The sequence below is a fragment of the Pyrgilauda ruficollis genome, unplaced genomic scaffold (genome assembly GCF_017590135.1).
Source record: "Pyrgilauda ruficollis isolate IOZ18807 unplaced genomic scaffold, ASM1759013v1 scaffold81, whole genome shotgun sequence".
Lineage (NCBI taxonomy): Eukaryota > Metazoa > Chordata > Aves > Passeriformes > Passeridae > Pyrgilauda > Pyrgilauda ruficollis.
Window position 1 is genome coordinate 1,124,051 of NW_024530044.1, and position 18,240 is coordinate 1,142,290.

At 39.5% G+C, this 18,240-nt stretch overlaps 1 protein-coding gene across 1 annotated transcript; it reads right to left on the minus strand.

The window, feature by feature from the left end:
* Nucleotides 1-553: 553 nt before the first annotated feature.
* On the minus strand, nucleotides 554-16,935 carry SLC40A1 (solute carrier family 40 member 1). Its single transcript, XM_041487578.1, has 8 exons — nucleotides 16,695-16,935; nucleotides 16,416-16,483; nucleotides 12,097-12,256; nucleotides 11,170-11,285; nucleotides 10,720-10,846; nucleotides 7,478-7,720; nucleotides 4,961-5,620; nucleotides 554-3,843 (listed from the first exon to the last, which is right to left on the minus strand). The coding sequence occupies exons 1-8, from the start codon at nucleotides 16,732-16,734 to the stop codon at nucleotides 3,524-3,526; spliced, it is 1,734 nt and encodes a 577-aa protein (XP_041343512.1). The 5' UTR covers nucleotides 16,735-16,935; the 3' UTR covers nucleotides 554-3,523.
* Between the last annotated feature and the right edge of the window lie 1,305 nt (nucleotides 16,936-18,240).

Consider the following 18,240-nt stretch of genomic DNA (forward strand, 5'->3'; position numbering starts at 1 on the left):
CAGAGAGCTCCTAGTGAACCAATGCAACATCCTTGTAAAGGTCAATCCTTTGTGCATACATATCCTAAATACACAAAGCCAGAAGCAGTCCTATAGGAAACATCCTGGTTTTAGTATTCAAAAGTACTTGACTACTAAAACTAAACTTTGACCACGCCTATCCCCAGAGCTCTCACCTATAGGTTGCTGCTACAGAAGGCCATCATCCCAAGTTCAGTATGGTAAAGATACATGGCAAAGTAAAATAATTTGCTTTCTGTTGCTCAGCAGGCCAAGACACAAAACTTTTATATTGCCAAATGCAAGATCCAAGCTGAGGTTGCAAGAACTTCATCTATTTACTTAGCACTGTGGACAGTAAATAAAAATCAATTCACCAAAGAGTAACAAGATAATTGAAAGATTTTGACATTTGTTATTTACTTCCTCCTCAATACTCTTTGTTTGTGCTTCATGGCAGTTTCAGCCCATCATACAAAAAAAGCTTTCTACAAAGGATCCATATTAAGTGTAGCATACCCAGATACCCACAAACTGAAAAATACAAGACAAATAAGTTTTTATGCAAATTTATTAATTAGCTTTAACAACAGTAATACATAAATCAATACTATGTCCAGCATAAGGTTGTATAATAAAATATTCTGGTAAGATTGATTTCTAGCGCGTACATTTTTAAGGGCAGTTTTCATCCAATTTGGACATTTTATTTAAAAAAATAAATAAATACAAGGCCAAGAATGCTTACTTAATGAAAGTCCTGCTAAGTAAGACTTCAGGCTCCACACTGCTTCAAAGCACTACCGAGTACAGGTGTGTGCACACATCTTGGACTCACACACAAATAGGCTGTGCTCAAGCAGCATACATTTTTTTGACATCCAATGCAGACCAATACACACAAGTTTTCTAATTTAAACCTCCTTGTTCCTCTTCAAACTAGCATTCACTTTTCTATTTTAGGATTGTCTTGCCTTCCAGCTGTGATGTGCACATATGAATCCTAACCACATCATGTTTACCAAATTCAAAGCTCCAGTCCTCTCCTAATAGTACTGCACTATCTAGTGGAACTATTTATGAAACAAATTGCTGCTCAAATTAAACAAGACTAAATTGTTCTTGGAGAAAGGGAAAAAAAAGCCTCTGGAAACAGGCAGGAACATGGCATGCTCCCAGCTCTATTTATCACGTTTTTGGAGCTTTCTAGACTTGAGAAATACATCCTCTCTGGGATGGCTGGTGCTTAGTGCTACAGCATTACATTTTAGGCACCCTGGGTTCTGTGCACTGCAGACAGCACAAAAAAAAAAAAGCTGCATTTTCAGCTTTGTTTCCCTGATGGCCAATGAGTACAAGGTATACAGTGGCATTCAGATGTTTTTCAAAGTGCAGTGTAGAGGCATTCACTGACATTTGGACTACATTTATTTATATTTAACGGTATTAAAATCTGGTCCCAATTTAAATTATATACACATGAGAAAATATATTTGGCAAATCAGAGCTATTTTAGTTACGAGTGTAATTATCATATACCACATAAAGCTATCCTTTGGACATATTTACTCTACAAATCTAGATAAGCTTGTTTTATTTGTCTTCTGACAAATTCTGCTGATGGCAAAATTCCCTTAAGTTACACTCAGGATTGAGTCACAAATTTTAAACCTACTCTAAATTACATATTTTACTTTATTATATCAAAACAAAACCCAAATGCTTGGTCAAAGTATAAACACTTATAAACCTAGTGAAAACATCCCTGAGAAGCTTTCAGCAACATAGTAATTATTAGGTTTGGTCCGTTAGAGGAGAAAAATCATTACATCCAGTTATTGAAAACTATGGGCTACAAGTGCATTGGTTTTATACTGGATTCCCAGTCATTCCATTTCACACCTCTTACAAAACATTGTATCTGAGACTAAAGCCACTAGAGGTTCTTTACATACTTCGATGGATAATGTAATTGTTACAAAATTTGTGATGACTGGCCTTGACTCAGCCCTGGTGTAACGCCTTTAATTTCAATGGAGTTCACACACTTACATTCCAGGGTTGAGTCTGGCAACATATATGACTGTCAAGGACAGTACCTAAAATTAAAAAAACCCTTAAAAGTTACAGAGGATACTTTTGACAAGTTGCTGACATTGTTTTCACATACTACTTATTCTGCAAACAAATATTTTACCAGTAATTAAATTTAGAAGTCAGACTGCCAAGCCATAAGAAAACTCAGAACACCACCAGGTTCAACTCTACTGAGAAAGCAAAGTGTGTAGCTTCCACAAAAGTGCACATCGGGTTAATGACTATGGAAGTACTGTGTTAGTACACATGCAGGGTAAAAAAAACCCAACAAAACTAACAAAAAAAAATGCAAGAACTTATTGAACAGAGGGGATGTATCACTTTCATTGCTCTGAAGTTGCTTTTGAGGGCCTCTCAATCCATCATCTCATTGGTTTAGCAGTATTTTAGAACGAAGTCAAAATTCACATACACATCAGATAAATGCAAGTAATCCACCTTTTGCATGAAATATTAACTATTTCTAAATGCAATTGTTTTTAGAAACCCCATTGAAGTCTGATATATTGGAAAATTAGCTAAAGCTGCTTGTACTCTGAGGCAAAAACTAAGTTAGCACTAGAATTTATCTTTCTGTACCAGTACTCCTGACCTTAGCACTTTCTGCTACATTAAACCCGAGCAAACCTGCCATTTGCAATTTAAAAGCCATGCTTTGTAATATTACATCACTAGCTTCTGTTAAATGAGGCTGTTTTACTCTAAGAAGTGCAACAAAAGTGTAATACAATATCTTGTACCTAACAGTATTCTAATTTGTAAGGAAACATGCAAAAAACCTGCAAAGGTGTTTCCATAAAGTTAAACCAAAACATAAAATACTATAAAGGTTTTGGGGAAAAAAGTCTGTTTATTAGAAGAATCCAAAAAGGATCATAGAATATTGTGAGTTAGAGGGGACCCACAAGGACCATCAAAGTCCAGTGTTTAGAGAGGATGTTTATACCAGTTTAAGAATAAAGGTGAGCAGAACTGCTCATGGTAATGGAATATTGGAGAAAAACTCCAAACAATCAAATACTGTATAAAAAGTGATTCTGAAGTAACTAAAAAGAAGGACAAGACTACATTTTACTCAATGGACACAAGAATTATTCAAAATACATGGTAAATTGAGTATGTATAATCACTTAACCACACTGTGGGGGCCAGCCATGGAACTTGAACAGTATTTTTTGTGATCAAACACCAGACTTGTGGGGAACCTTTGATACTGCAGCTGTCAAGAACCATCCAGGTTATCCTCTGCCAAACAGGAAACATTTACAGGGTCACTGCAAGATGAATTTTCTCTCATGGGCTTACCCAAAGAGCTAAGTTATGCATTCAACTCTAGAGAAACACCTCAAACAGGGTCATAAAAGGAAGCATATGTGCTTAACCATGGTATTTGTGAAGCAAAGTTAGTAAAGAGAAGTGGATCCTTTCAGACAGTAGATGTATTACCAGGTGGTGAACTGTCAGGGGCTGTTTTGGGATCAGGAGTGTGACAAACAAAAAGTTGTTTTCCCAAGCTTTTTTGGGCAAATCTGAAGTACATTATGTGGCCCATTGCAACAAAAGACACAGAAATAAGCACCAATAAGCCAAAAGCTTCAGGGTTTGGGGCCAAGATGACCATGATGAAGTGCAGCAAGTCAAGAAGATAATTCATGGAGTTTTGGACACCGTTTATGATGCCTCTTTCAGATTCTATGACGTTTTCTTGGAGTAACTGTGTGACAGTCAAATCAAAGGACCAAAGGCCTATGGAGAGAGAAAACAGTTATCCATACTGCTGGGCTTCCCATGGCAAACACATCACTGGCATAATTCAATTCATCCTTCCAAGCACTCACTTCTGCCAAAAATGCTCAGCATAAGACATCCTCTTGTTGACTAGAACTCATTTCACACTCACAGTGAAGAGCAATTTACATTCCTTTTACAAAAAATTTCACTAAACAATACATAAATTAACTTGACACATGAAGTTGCCCATCACATCCTATTTCATCATGACTATTGAGCCAATGTTTTACTCATCCTTTCCTTGTTTAAATAGCTGGCTTACAGCAATTTAGAGTGTATTCATGCTAGGTGCAATCACTAAAGTTCTGCACAAAAAACCACCAAACATCTTTTAAACTATGCAGAATACACAATAATTTCAGATGTGTGACATTGACTTCCATACTGGTTTAGTCTATTCATGACTCAGCTTTAAAAGCTTATCTTGCAAAAAAACTTAATACATGTGAATTAAGTATTTTATTCCTCCAGAATTCAGCAAAAACTGGAGAAATTAAAGAATGATTCTACAGATGACCATTGCTGTTCATTACATTTCTATATTTGACTGTCTATTCTGTTGACAGATACTAATATTATGCTAACCAACAATACCTCAAAAACTTAAGCTGTCATCCAAATCAAAGCTTCCCTTCTAAACACCAAGACAATTTAAATAAATTGATTAATTTAGTAAACTCTGAAATGTGAAGGTTTTCACAGCAGATGTGTTTGGTGCTGTTTCCTAGTAACAAGTGGTTTCATTTGGTTGGGTTGTGAACAAAAATAATTTAGAGATAAGCTTTCCAAAAAATACATTACAATCATCTCCAAATGTGGTAACTTTTCTCCTATTAGTGACATAAAATATACATGGAGTTAGCACTGCAGTCTTTGTACTAGTGATATTATTGCAGGATGATTTCATTTTTATGTGAAGTACAATCAACTAGCCCCAGAAACAAGATGGAACATTCCAATTATTGCCTCTACTTCTAAAATCAATTGTATTTAATTGACAGGCACGGTAACTAATTTTTTTAGACTTAAAAGCAGATATTAAACCAAATTGTAATAGAGATGTAATACTTACCAACTCTAGCAGCAATGACTCCTGCAAACAGGAGACTAACAGAGATTAAAGGCACGGGCTCAGGACTCATCTCTGGGTCACTGTTAGCAGGAGCAATAGACCCGTTTAACAAGTTGGGCATTCCAGTTGCAAAAATCATTTCAGGTTCTGGAGATGCTATAGTAGGCAATGGCTCATTTTCAAACAGCCTGGCACTGATGTCAGCAAATGGAGAAACAGTCAAATCCATAGGACTTCCAGGCATAAATACAGAGATGGCACATAAGATCAGACAAGCAAACTGAGCAACTCCAGAAATAAGGCCCGTGCGAATGAGGCCACATTTGCGCCGAAGCCAAGTGAAAGCTACTGTTCCCAGGATTCCAGTGACTGCTGAGGCACCCATGAGGAGGCTTAGCACAGAGCCACTCAGTCCCTGAGTGTATGCATAGCCTGTAGTGATACAATCGAATCCCAGGACAGTCATATAGAGAAATGCAAGGCCCATGCCCGCAAGGAATACTGGCTGGTTGTAGTACGCAACCCATCCGTCCCGGAAGGTTATGAAAGGTTCAGCAATCCGGGCAGCGCAGCCGACTTCCTTCTCCTGCTGGGGCTCAAAGCCAGCTACATCTTTCTCAATAATTAACTGCACTCCTTCAGCAGGCTTCATGTCACTCTCTGTAAACAGAAATGCAGCTGTCAGATACACTCCTGCCTGCAAAATCACAGTGTAAAGCAACAGATGATTGTTTGCCATAAGCTCGCTAGTGCAGACGTGCATCAGTCAAACTCCACTGCCAAGCTCTCTTAATTACCTAAATTAAAAGCACTTAAAGCACTCTTAAATCCTACCTGGGGAGTAAGATCAAGTAAAGTTTATCCCTATCAGTTTAATTAATTAAACAGTGATAGGAAAAAGCACTGCCCGTTTCTAGACTTGCTCCAGCTCCACAGAGAAATTATTTGCTTAACGAATGCTAGCGTGAGTTGGCATTTTAATACAGCTTTGTATGCTTAAAAGCACTGACTGAAAAAAGGGCATACTTAAACATCTGTCAGTATCTCATGTCAAGGCTGAAGCCTGTCCAGAGTCAAAAGCTTTCAAAGCTTGACTTAGAGAAACCCCAAACAAACCAAAAACCTATGCATTTCTACAAGTCCATTCATACTGCAATAAAGGAAAAAGGCACTTCCACTGATCATAAACAAAAATCCAAAAATTACAGCGCTATTTACTCTAGTAAGGAGGATAGAAATTCCACAAATGTCTGGGTGACTGAGCAGTGCTTTTACACTATTAAGTTCCAAACTAACTCCACATACAGCAAGTGAGACGCATGAAGCACTTCAGCAACTTTTAAAAGCAGAAGTCTTCTAACAAAATCAGAATACTGCAACAGCAAAGATTAGTAAGTGTTTCCTACATATTGACACTGGCTAAATGCTTCATTCCTCAGAAGGATTTAAGAGCCGGTTCCAAAGCTGGGGAGCATTCTACACTCTATTGTTCTCCGATACTCAACTGCCATCGGCCTGGTCCAACAGCTTACTGGAACAGCTGTTACCACCATGGATCTGATGGCTGGGAGGATAGATCACTTCAGTAGTTTTAATAGCAGCTTTCTAACACCATATATTGAGACAAGATTGTTTGTTAGCATTTAAACAAAACCCAGGAATTCTTCATATTTCAAAAAAACCCTAAAACACCCAATAACAAAACCCAAACAAAAACCCATCACCTATGTTACAGCTGGGGGCCCATAACATGAGCTTTCAGTAGTATTCATATACTGCTGCCTTAAAAATGGGGAAATACTTGAGCTTAGTATTTCAGCACCTGACATTTCTACTACTTCACAATAAAAAGTCTGCTTCTGAATTTAAATTTTTGATACTGAGTCTATCTAAAGTAACTTTAATATCAATTTTAGTGTTACTTATAGTAATAGCCATAGTCATCTACACTGCAAATCCCACTTGTACTGCTTGGCCAAGGAAGCAGAGCTCAAGGCCAAAAGTGTTCATTTTTTTCTCCACCATTTCCTGGAGCATGTAAAAATCATACCATCATGCCAGAATAGAAGTATGACCATCTATTCTAGAATCTCCTGAAAGCCTGTTAGTACTGTGTGTAAGCAGAGATGAGTTAGCAAGGAGTAGTCTTACAGAGGCTGTAGACACTACAGAGCCAAGGGCCTAGTCCAGCTTATCAGCTATAGTATAGATGGACAGGAGTATTCCTGATGATCAGCCTGAAGTTACAAGACAGACTTACTCTAAGGGGTTAACAAAGATAAGACAATTCATTGTTTGTCTGCATTTTATGGAATTCCTCAAAAAGCTGCACAAAGTGGTGTTGCTTAGATTAGAGTCTGTGGTATCTATACCCCAAACCTGAAATCTGCAAGCTAGGAGTAGAAAGCTATTTAGCCTCAAAGCAGTGCCTGTGAAAGACAAAAGTCAACACTTGGCTTGACTGATGCAATGAACATACAGTGAATTTGAACAGTTACATTTATGTGTTTTCAATACCTTTCTTTACATTCAGCTGTTTCAGTTCTGATGCTTCCACTTTTGCAGATTTGTGAGCCAGAGTAGGGGTTTTCTGATAAACCTTCCAGAGCAGCAGATATTCCACACACATTGACATCAGGTTCCAGCCAGAAATGAATCCACAGCCAATCATGGGGGAGCCAAATGTCATTATCTGACCAACAGCCATTGGGGCCAAGATATTGGTCAGCTGATCAATTCTTCTTATTGTGGCATTCATATCTGTCAGAAATTATTTGATGATGAAATGACTGGTGAACACTTACAGTGAAATATTCATTGACATAACTGAATTGCACATGTATGAAGGTAAAGCTACAAGTCTTGCTCCTGCAATTGCAACTGGTTCCAGAATTAACCAGAGGGACCTTCAGACTGTTTCAATATTTAAGTTCACTGCAATCAACCAAGGTGTTTGTAAGCCAAAACCCTACTCCTGCCAGTTTTGCCTGCATAAGGTCTCCCAGGTTTAGCACGCTGGGTTTACAGTGGCAGCATAGTCCTGTTCATTGTGAGATCAGGTAAAACTGCTCATCATGAGATCACTTTTACACAGCACTGACACTGTGGACTCTGAGCTCTAGCCCTGTAACACTCAAAGCTAGCATGCACAGCTTCAGGAATCTCAGAAGGTGGAAATGTTTCTTGGGAAGATCATAATCTATCTCCCAGCATTGGAACACATATTTCTTAGCCTCCTCCATTCATTTCTAATAACTGGTGGCCAAAGAACCACTGTGATAGCAGCAGAACTTTGAAATGGCTTTTACATTTCCTTGTGAAGTCACACTGGTTGATGGCAGCTGTAGGCATCCTTAGATCTTACTGAGCAAAGTCCTCACTCCTTTCTGGTCCTTTGATGTTTACAGTCAAAACAAGCAACCCATTCTCAGCACAAATGCATCTTTCATTTGCTGCTAGGGAATGCCTCACCCTCAATCTTATCTACTTTACTGTCATTAAACCATCTGGGTTCCTGTAAGCTTCCAATTAATAGTGCCATTCTTCCACTCCTACAAATTGCTAGGCAGTGGTTTCACACATGAGGCCCTTTCAGAGTCCTACTGTAAAACTAGAGCTTGTGAAGGCCAAGTGAAATTCTACATCAGTATGAAACTGCTTTATTGAATCTGCAGAGAATTTGTCCTCAAAGAAACATTTGGATTACTCAATTTCAAAGTCAATTCAATGTTAACCTAGTTAACCCTCAGCCAAATAGTTAAGTGAGATACTTGCATAATATTTGGCTTTAAAAATTCCAACCAACTAACTTTTTTTTTTTTGGGTTGAGCTATAATTCCACTCAGAAAAGGTACAAAGAATGAGTAGGAAAACTAATCAAGGGCAACAAAGGAGAAGTTAATTTTTTATTTCCCTATTTCACTGACTTGTATAACTAAGATTTCTTTTTGAGGAGAGGAAACAATGCAAAGATGAACAACAGTATTTGCTGCAAAGTCAGTGTCAGCACTTAACGTAAAAAAAATAAAATTAAGAAGTTTCAATAGTCTCCAGGTTACAGCATGGTTACACTGAAAACAAGCCTGTTCAGCCTGGAAGGGATGCTTCAGATAAATCTGTTGAACAAAGGTGCTTAATCCAGTGGTTGTTTTTATACTCAATCAAGTCATAAGAAAGCTCTTGCCTGATTTCTCAGTACAAATTGTAAGTGGTCATACAATTGTGCCTGAGCTCATTAAGCAGTCAAGAGGCAGGACTGACTCCCAGGCAGCAGCCCTCTGCAGGTGTGGTCTGTACTTTATCTCCTGTGTCTATGTAGGACAGGGATGGGGGAGATGATTTGCTGAGTAAGATCTGACACAACAACAAAGTTTTAATAGTTCTCATTAACCTAAGACTTTTACAGATAGCTGCTATTTTTCTACCTGTGATTCACATGTGTGAAGAAAGTTCACCTGTATTGCTGCTCTACAAAAGGCATGACCTAGAAAGGCACTGCAAGGTCAAAATAAATGACTGAGGACAATTTGTAGACTGGGAAATAAAAGTATGACACTTAATGCATCTAAGAATTAGCCTTTCCTGGATGAAATGGGTAAATAACATTCGTTCATTGGAGATGAACATCAAGTAAAACTCTGGAATACAGGATTGAAATTTCCAAAAGGACTCTGAACTTCACGGGCAATACAGGCAGCTTTATACAAAATTAGAGTCCAGAAGCTGAAATGCTGTCTAAGCCTGAAGGTATCTCAACTATAGAGGTGAGCTATAGAGGTCTGGGTAATGTTAAACTGCTCTGTGCCTTGTTTGCAGTTCAGTATCCGTTCCTCTATCTGAGAGGGCTTAAGTCCCCTTATGGGGTTGATTCATACAACCATGAGCCCATACAGCCTGACCAAACTCATCACAAAAAATGCTGCTTCCCACACTCTGTTACAATCAGAGGAGCAGCACAGCCAAAGACTGTTATACACCCTTAGGTGTAACTTGGCTCATGCATCCTCAGTGAGAGTCCCAATCTCTCACATCCGAGAAGTCTCATGACTACCAAGCCGCAATAGGATATAAATGGAAATTAATTCTCTCTCCTTGTAGTACCAATGCCACTGTCCAAGTGCAGAGCACAGGGGGAGAAGCAAAAAAATAATCTTTTGCCTAGGAAGTATTTTGTCTGTAGTCTATGCTCAAAAGTACCCACTGTCAAAAGAAAGCAGAGCTTCCAATTCCAACAGAGGGAAAGTTCACAGCTCTGAGTTAGACATCTAATGCTAGAGAAATGCAATGTTTCAAATGTGCCTGTATGCACAGTATTACCTAGTGGCAATTTCCTAATATACCTACTTAACTGTTCTGGACTCCATTCTCATGCATCTTTCTTTGATCCCTATGAGAGGAGCCCAGTTATGCAAGAGTTCTCTCCGTTTCATTCCAGGGACCTAAAAATAAAGTATTGCAACACTTGGCTTGTTCAGCAAGACTAGTTTTCCTAACAGAGCTTCAGCAGGACTAAGAGGAGGGCAAAACAAGTTTGGGGATGCCTAACTGAATTGTAATCACAACAGTAATTTGTGATCTCAGCAGCTGTAGTCCAGAGCAAGGAAGAGCAAAACAAAGGCTGCCATTTTACTTGACGTTTTCTCATAATATCTGGAATTCAAAGATGCACTGATCTCTGTAAAACTCTAGTCTTAAAACAAAAATAAAATCAAGCTTGGAAAGTAAGACATGCAAAGTATTATAAAGGCAATATATTTCACCTGCCAGTTTGCTTCTGTCTTCCCCTGCAACCACAACAATCCAGTCCCTCTGAATTGTGATCGCTGTGGCAGTGCTGGCCAAATTGGCAATATTTGCTATTGTGATAACCAGGATATAGCACAATGTCTAGAGAGATGAGGGGAAAGAGTTATAATGTGAGAAAACTGATGGACAACTCCACTTTCTACACAAGCAGAAAAGACTTCTATATTTGATTCCATACATTTCAGCATTATTCTTCACAAAACAAGATCAAGTCTACAATTCCTGGCAGAAAACAATCATCATCTCTATTTACCTAACAAGTGCAGTTCATTTGCCAGTTTTGGCTCCCAGAAACGTCTGTACAGATTAAAGAATTAAAGATTAAGATAAAAATTCATCCATCTCCCATGCCTCCCAAAGTTTCTTCACAAATTAATTTCTTATTAACAAGCTGAAGCACTCACAAGAAGCCATCCGTGGTATAATGTCAAGAGCTGTGTCTTAAACAAGAAGATAATCATCAGGATAACACCACACAGGATGACAGATGAATTCTGCACAATCAAGGATGTCTGAGCCACTGTTTTAAACCAAACAGAGAGCAACAGTTATGAAGATAAAAATGAGCTAACCATAGCTTTAAGGTGGACATAATTAAGGGACACACAGATTAAATATCCTTGTTTCCCTACTCTCCCCCAAAGCATTAAGTGGCAAAAGTATACTTTACAGTAGAATCTGAGTCTTCCATTGTCTTAGAGAAACAAACTAATGTCTCATGTAACATTGTAGCTCTTGATTTACACTCAGAGTAGGTCTTCTCTCAATCTAAGTCCCTGTTTAAATGTTGACAGTATGTTTCAAGTAGCAAAAACCTAGCTCAAGCCTCTAAAATTCATCTCCAACCTACCATGGAAGGAATACTATTTTGAAAATTTTTGCAAAGTAAAAAATCATTTGAAGAACTTGATCCCATTTTATTTTTAAAACAGACTAAGGCATATATACAATATGCTTAATGCAAATGCAGTGTGTTTAAACTTAAGTGAAAGGTTTTTGTATCCAGACAAAAGACAACAAAAATACAAGTGTATATTAATGTTTTAATGTAAATAGGATTTGGTTTGTAGGCCTTAAAGTTACAGTTTTTACCTTTAGTGTTTCCATACATCTCTACACATCACAGGGGTTTAGCCTGAGTAACAAACATATCATGACTTAAAACTGTTTTCCTCTTGCCTTTGAGAGTATCTCTGTATAACCGTCACCACTCTGAAACCATCTGCCCCTCTTAGAAGAGATGAGCAAGCCCCATTCTCATATTGGGCTCTGTCAGCTTCACCTTTTTAACATGAATTTGGAAGGTAAATAACCTGCTCTAGGCATCTAACCTTTGAGCCTGGAGTTCTTGTCCACCCAGTCTCCAATAAGGGCTCCCAGGAGAAGCACTGATCCCGCCACAACCAGGCCATAGACCGCAGTCAGGAGCAAGCTGTTTCCATAAAGTTCAACCAGGAACACAGACACAGCAAAATGCCACATACGATCTCCCTTAAGAGTAAGAGAACATACACAACATTACTGGTTGCTCTTTAGAGGTACACAGGTTCACTATTTTACTAAAGCTCTGTCAAAAGTCTGGACTAAAATAGAGGTTTGTCACATGTACAGAGGTGGTGAGGGGTTTCTGTAGTTGTTGGTTTCTTAGGAGGTTCATTGATTGATACATCCTGTCACCATTCATTTTTTCCCAGTGTCATTAAGATCATCTATCCTAATCAAGTGGATCATTACAGTTTGTAATACCACAAATCCAAAAACCCAAGATATTTTCTATTAGTATATTACTGGACAAAGTCTGTCACCAGCCACATCCAACAAGCTTCAAAAAGCTTACACAAATTCTCCAGCACGGATCAAATATTAACAGATTTACCATCACTACTTAAATAACTTTTCAAGGCAGCAGCTTGCTCTTAGATGATCAAAGCTTAACTGCAGCTTTACAACACAAGAGTGAGTCAAGTGGAAACAAGCCATCATACAATTCAGGACAGATATAGGTAAATGTTAACTGAAGTTTCTAAAAATCAATGGACTTCAGCTGTTTTTAGTGTTCAGCACTGGCATATTACTCAGAGGAGTTAGAATAGCATAGCTCATTTAACCTGTTGTAAACTCACAGCTGTTCAGCCTATTGCTAATTTAACCTAGTGCTTAAAATAAAACACATTCACATCCTGATAACCACTTGCTACGGGTACAAAAAGGATGCCCAAATTGTTAAACACATCCAAGTGAAGTCATTTTCATTCTATTCAAAACATTCTTAGGTTTGCTAATAAATACATGGAGGTTTTTTTGTCACATCTCACTTAACTTTTGAACATATTGCAGCATTACATGACAGAAAATCCTTTCTGTAATCAGTAAAAAAAACCAGATGAATAGAAATCATTCATACCATTCTGGGGCACACAGGTTGTTTAATAAGGGTCCCTAACATTAGTCTCCTACAAACCAAACATGAAACTGTTTTCTTCTGTTGCCTTATCTTAAGCAAATAGTTGCTATGTGATACAGCAAAGAGTACAAATTTCTAAGGACCTCAAATATTCAGAAGGGCTGGAGGAGGTGTAACATAAAAGAACTTTTAAAAATAAAAGCCAGCCAAATCTAACTTACCATGTAACACAGCAATCAAAAGCTACAAAAAAAACATACTATTTGGAGGGTCAAAATAACTGCAAAGTGTGATTAGCCCTCAGTATAGTACAGACACAAAAAGCACTTGCCTTTTAAAGTTATTTGAGTTCACTGGAGTTTTCTGCAAACATTGTAACATGTAAACTTTGATACTTGTTTCCTTAAACACAGGCTGAAAAAAATTATACTCCAATCATGGAAAGAAAAAGTCCATGTTTTCAAATAAAAACCCCAGGGTATTTTGTATCTTTTTTTAACTAAATCCAATGACAAATGCTACTGTAAGCATGATCATCTTGTGTCTCCTCTTATATATTATAAACAATTTTTCACTTAAGAGACACCTAAAACCTTCTATACATATGTTCCACTTACATTCCGTGGTTAGTTAGTAGAAATATACATAAAATATCCTAGCAATGAATCCACAGGCATATAATTCCCTAATTCCAGCTTTCACTTAATATGACCTGAGATGCTACTTTATAAAATTTGACTTAAAATACATGCAGGTGAATTAACCCAGATAACTGTTTATTCAGCTAGAAAAACGATCTGAAAAATACTTTTATATTAAGTTTGGGTTTTTTCTTTACGCACAGATGTTTCAGTTACTGGAGTGTGACAAAATGAAGGCATTTCTTTAAAAAAACCCTATGTATATGCAAGTCAGTGCCAGTCACTACTGTTGGAGTGAAAAACTGAATCTCACTTCAAACTCATGGAAAGGTTCCTCTGACTCCAGAGACATCATGGTTTTGCTGTACACTTATCTGAGCACCTGTGAACACTGTTCAACTTTATCCAACACATTTACCCAGAGTATTTTAATCAGGTCAACCCACAGAGAAAATTTTTGGGGAAACCACAGCTGTTACAACCAGAAAGTATGATTTTCTTTCAAGAATTAAAAATCATAAAGAATAGATAAAGGAGAAGAACAATATTAGTGAGTTGCAGAGCTTTGTAGCAGGTATGTAATTTCAAGCTAAGAGCTACTGAAATCTGAACAGCAAATATTGTTTTCAGAAACAGGCAGATCCTTGATTACATACACTTAGTCCCACCTTAAAATGTCTCAAAATGTAGTGTTTTGAAAACTTGTAAATAGCTACAGCTGTTCAGCATCACTATCCTTTTAAAGACAGCTCTTCCCCTTCTGTAATTATAACTGCCCTTATAATTACCTTATACTGAATGTATACAATCCATGTCAGAACCGAAGCCAACAAGTTGAGGAATAGCCAGGCTACCACCTACTGACAGCCTCCTGAGGGGCACAGATAAGGCTGGGAAGTTGCAATCAGCTGAACTCCTGGCAAACATTAGGCCTGACACCAACAAGGTGAAGCCAGTTCCACACTGCTCCCTCTGTATTGCTGAGGATAGACAGCAACAGCACAAGGTCTGAGACTCCAGTGCAGTATTGCTGGCCAGACTATTAAGATCCCTGAGGCCAGGCACACATTCAAATACTTGACTGAGCAAGGGCCCAACAGAGTCTAGACTTTGTTGAAGTCTGAACATTTCTGGAGATATAACATGTTTAATAATTTACAGCTTCTCTTGGCATTTGGGAATGGCATAGTAACACAAACATAATCAGCTCTCAATTACAGCAAAACCCCATTTCTCTTGGGTTTTGTGTTGTATACAGAGCCATTCTAAAACAAAGATGATCTATTACTTCGTGCTCCGAAGAGTCCGGTATTCTGCTTCTGGTAGCAAAAACCTGCACATTACAGGAACACCAAAGCTTAGGAGATACAAAAGGTGAAGTCCCACACTCAGTTCTGTCAAAATAAGCTAATGCAGAATAACTTCTGTTATTTGAGCAGATTTGGTTGCTGGTTTTTTTTGAGTCAAGCTTTTCAGCACAAAACCCAACAGGACCTGACCAGGTTACATTAATATTGCTAAAGAGACACCTTGTAGTCTATCTAACTCTGCTTTGCCACCTTCAGTCAGGGCCTCAGAACAAGCCCCCCGCAGAGCTGTGAAGCACTCACTGGTCAGAGAGGAGTAAGCAGGGCTGGCCAAATTGCCAGTGAGGCACTTTGTGAGCATGACTGACAAAAACTGTGGCAGGCAATAAGCCCTGACCTCTGAAAGAGCTGTTTGGCTTGCTGCTTTTTAATACTGAAAACTGCCATAATATTGCATTTGTTTAAACAAACATTTGATACCACTCAGAGACTTCTTTCATTAAGAGAAATATCAGTACAACCTTTCAGGTTAGCGAAAGCAAGAAGCCCCAGAGTCAGGCATGCGCTGTTGTAACTGGAGATCAGCCATTTGTTCAACACATACATCAAACCAACCCCAATGTTCCAACACACAGAACACAGAAAGTGGGGGGAACCTTCCATTTATTTTTGAACCAAGCCATTGTATGGAGACTTAAGATTGTGTTAAAATACACACATATTCTTAATTTTATTCTGTGGAACAGAATCAGACTATTTTTAGTGCACATCTTAAGGTAGCTTCTTTTTAGTATTCTTTAAGTGAGTAAATCTGGTATAGTAAGTTATATTAGCACAGAAGGCAACCATTTCAGGAGGCAAGTGATTTTACACAGGCCAACACCCGATGCTGTCAACAAGTTAGCGAGTGAGCGGCAGTATTGAGTTCATTGTAAACACTGAGCATTTCCCATTAGTAAATATGAGTCCTTTACATAAAATGCTGCAATGGGCTGTCTCTCATTCTGCTCCTCTATAAGGAGTCTCACTAGGTCTATAGTTATTAAAAAACATTAAAAGGTCAGAACCAGTCCCACCAAAAATTTGGGACTTTTGGGACTGCACTACTCTGCACTAAAACTAAACATACTGCAACACATCTTGTAAAGATTTTGAACTCTTAACAGCAAGGTGTTGTAACAAGACCTCTACGGTGGTGGGCTAATTTGTAAAGACTTTTGCAAAGCATCAATAAAGCTCAGGTAAATCATAGCCAGATTAATAAAATCCTGCTTCTACCAGGCCAGTATTTTACTTACCCAAGTGGACAGTGCATGTCCAAGATAAAGAAGAAACTTTGCAGACGTAAAATAGGCAATCACAGATCCTAAATGAGAAATAAGAAACAGATGCTAAAGCAAATGCGGCCACATCCACCGCATTTCGGTACAGCAGGCACAGCTCGCGGCCGTGGACACCGTTCTGAGAGCGGAGGCGCCACCGGGACACGGTGCGATTTGGTGCCCCCCACCCGCGGGCAGCCCCGCCCGGTCACCCGCGCCCGGGAGCCGCTCGGGAGGCGGCCCGTCCGCACTGACCGCCGCGCCGCCGGCCCTCCGGCTCCGCTGCCCGCGCCATGCCGGCCCGCTCCGCCGCTGCCCGCTGCCGAGAGAAGAGGGGGGACACGCGGCTTCGCTCCGTGTTGCCTTCCCCGACTTAGCTAGCACTGTAGCTGAAGTCGGAAAGCCTTGGCCTTATGCGCCGCGGGCGGCGGGGACGCTCCGCCGCGGAGGGGCCGAGCGCCGCTCGACGCCCGGCTCGGTGCTCTGGGCCGCCGAAAGCGTCGGGCTGGGAAGCGGCGGCGCAGCGCCTTTTGTACGCGGCGGCGGCACCGCCTCCGCCCGGCCCGCCCCGGGGGCGGCCCCGGCCCCGCCACCGCCGGTGCCCGGCGGAGCAGGAGGGGCTCCCGGGCGGGCAGCGCCTGGTGCCCCGGCCTCGGCTCCCGGGCACCGCGGGTGGCACCCCGGCAACCGTGAGCCCGGCTTTCCGTGCCGCGGGCTCCTAGTGCTGCCTCTGGCTCGGCTCTCTGCTGTTGTCTTTTTGTTTTCTGGCATCTTAAAAAACGTGACGCCTTGAATATGCACATTCAAGAAGCTGGGGTTGTAAGAGAAGCGCCAAGCCCCTCAATCCTGCGGTTGAAACACTGCCAAGGACAGTGCTCTCAGTTCTGAGCTTCCAAGAAAAAAAAACCTAAACAGGGTACCAAAATTTAAGCTATTTAATTGAAATAGATTTTCTATTCTAATGAAGATGTAGATTTGACCTAGTTGCTGCTGACTCAGGCTCTCTGCTTCGGATGAAGCATCCCAGTTCCTACCATACTTTTTTTGCACACTATGTGACCTACTTTGGTCTTGACCACCACAAAAATCCTGCATGTTTATATAAATTAAGAAACAGTCAAAATGTCAAATGGTCAAATAAGCTAGATCTTTTTCATGATACTATGAAAATATTTAAGAATTATCTGTCCTTGTGCGGCTGAAATCATAATGATTGTTCTTGGCTGCCAGAGCTGAGATTATATTTTCCTTCTGTAATACTGTGAAGTTCTCTCCTCTGTGTGTAAAATTGCTTTTGGTTTGGATTGTGGGTTTTTTTGTTCGGATTTTTTTTTTGGTTGGTTGGTTAGTTTTTTTCCCCCCAAGTATATAGGCCACCCCAGAAGCAAATGCCTGACATAACAGACCAATAACCTGTCCTGGTGTTGCTACTCCTGTGATCTTGTTCAAAGTATTCTTACATTAATTAGATGACTTTCTATGCATGAATCATGGATTATACTTTGCATAATGGGAACTATACCTTGGGAAAAAATAATTCAGAAATAAAATTCAATATAAACATAGGAAGCCTAAAATTGCTATTTTAATGGGATTGGTTATCTTAGGTGAGTTAAGTGTTTCTTCTTATGATATATTCCTTAAAATTTTGCAGAAAATATTTTCTCAGATTGGCATCAAAAGCAGAGTAAATTTTCTTGATGGTTTTTCTTATACAGCCTTACTGCTTAAACTGTAACTCTTCTTTACTAACAGCTAAAAAGATAATTACTTTTCCTAAACCTTAACAATTTCAGTATTA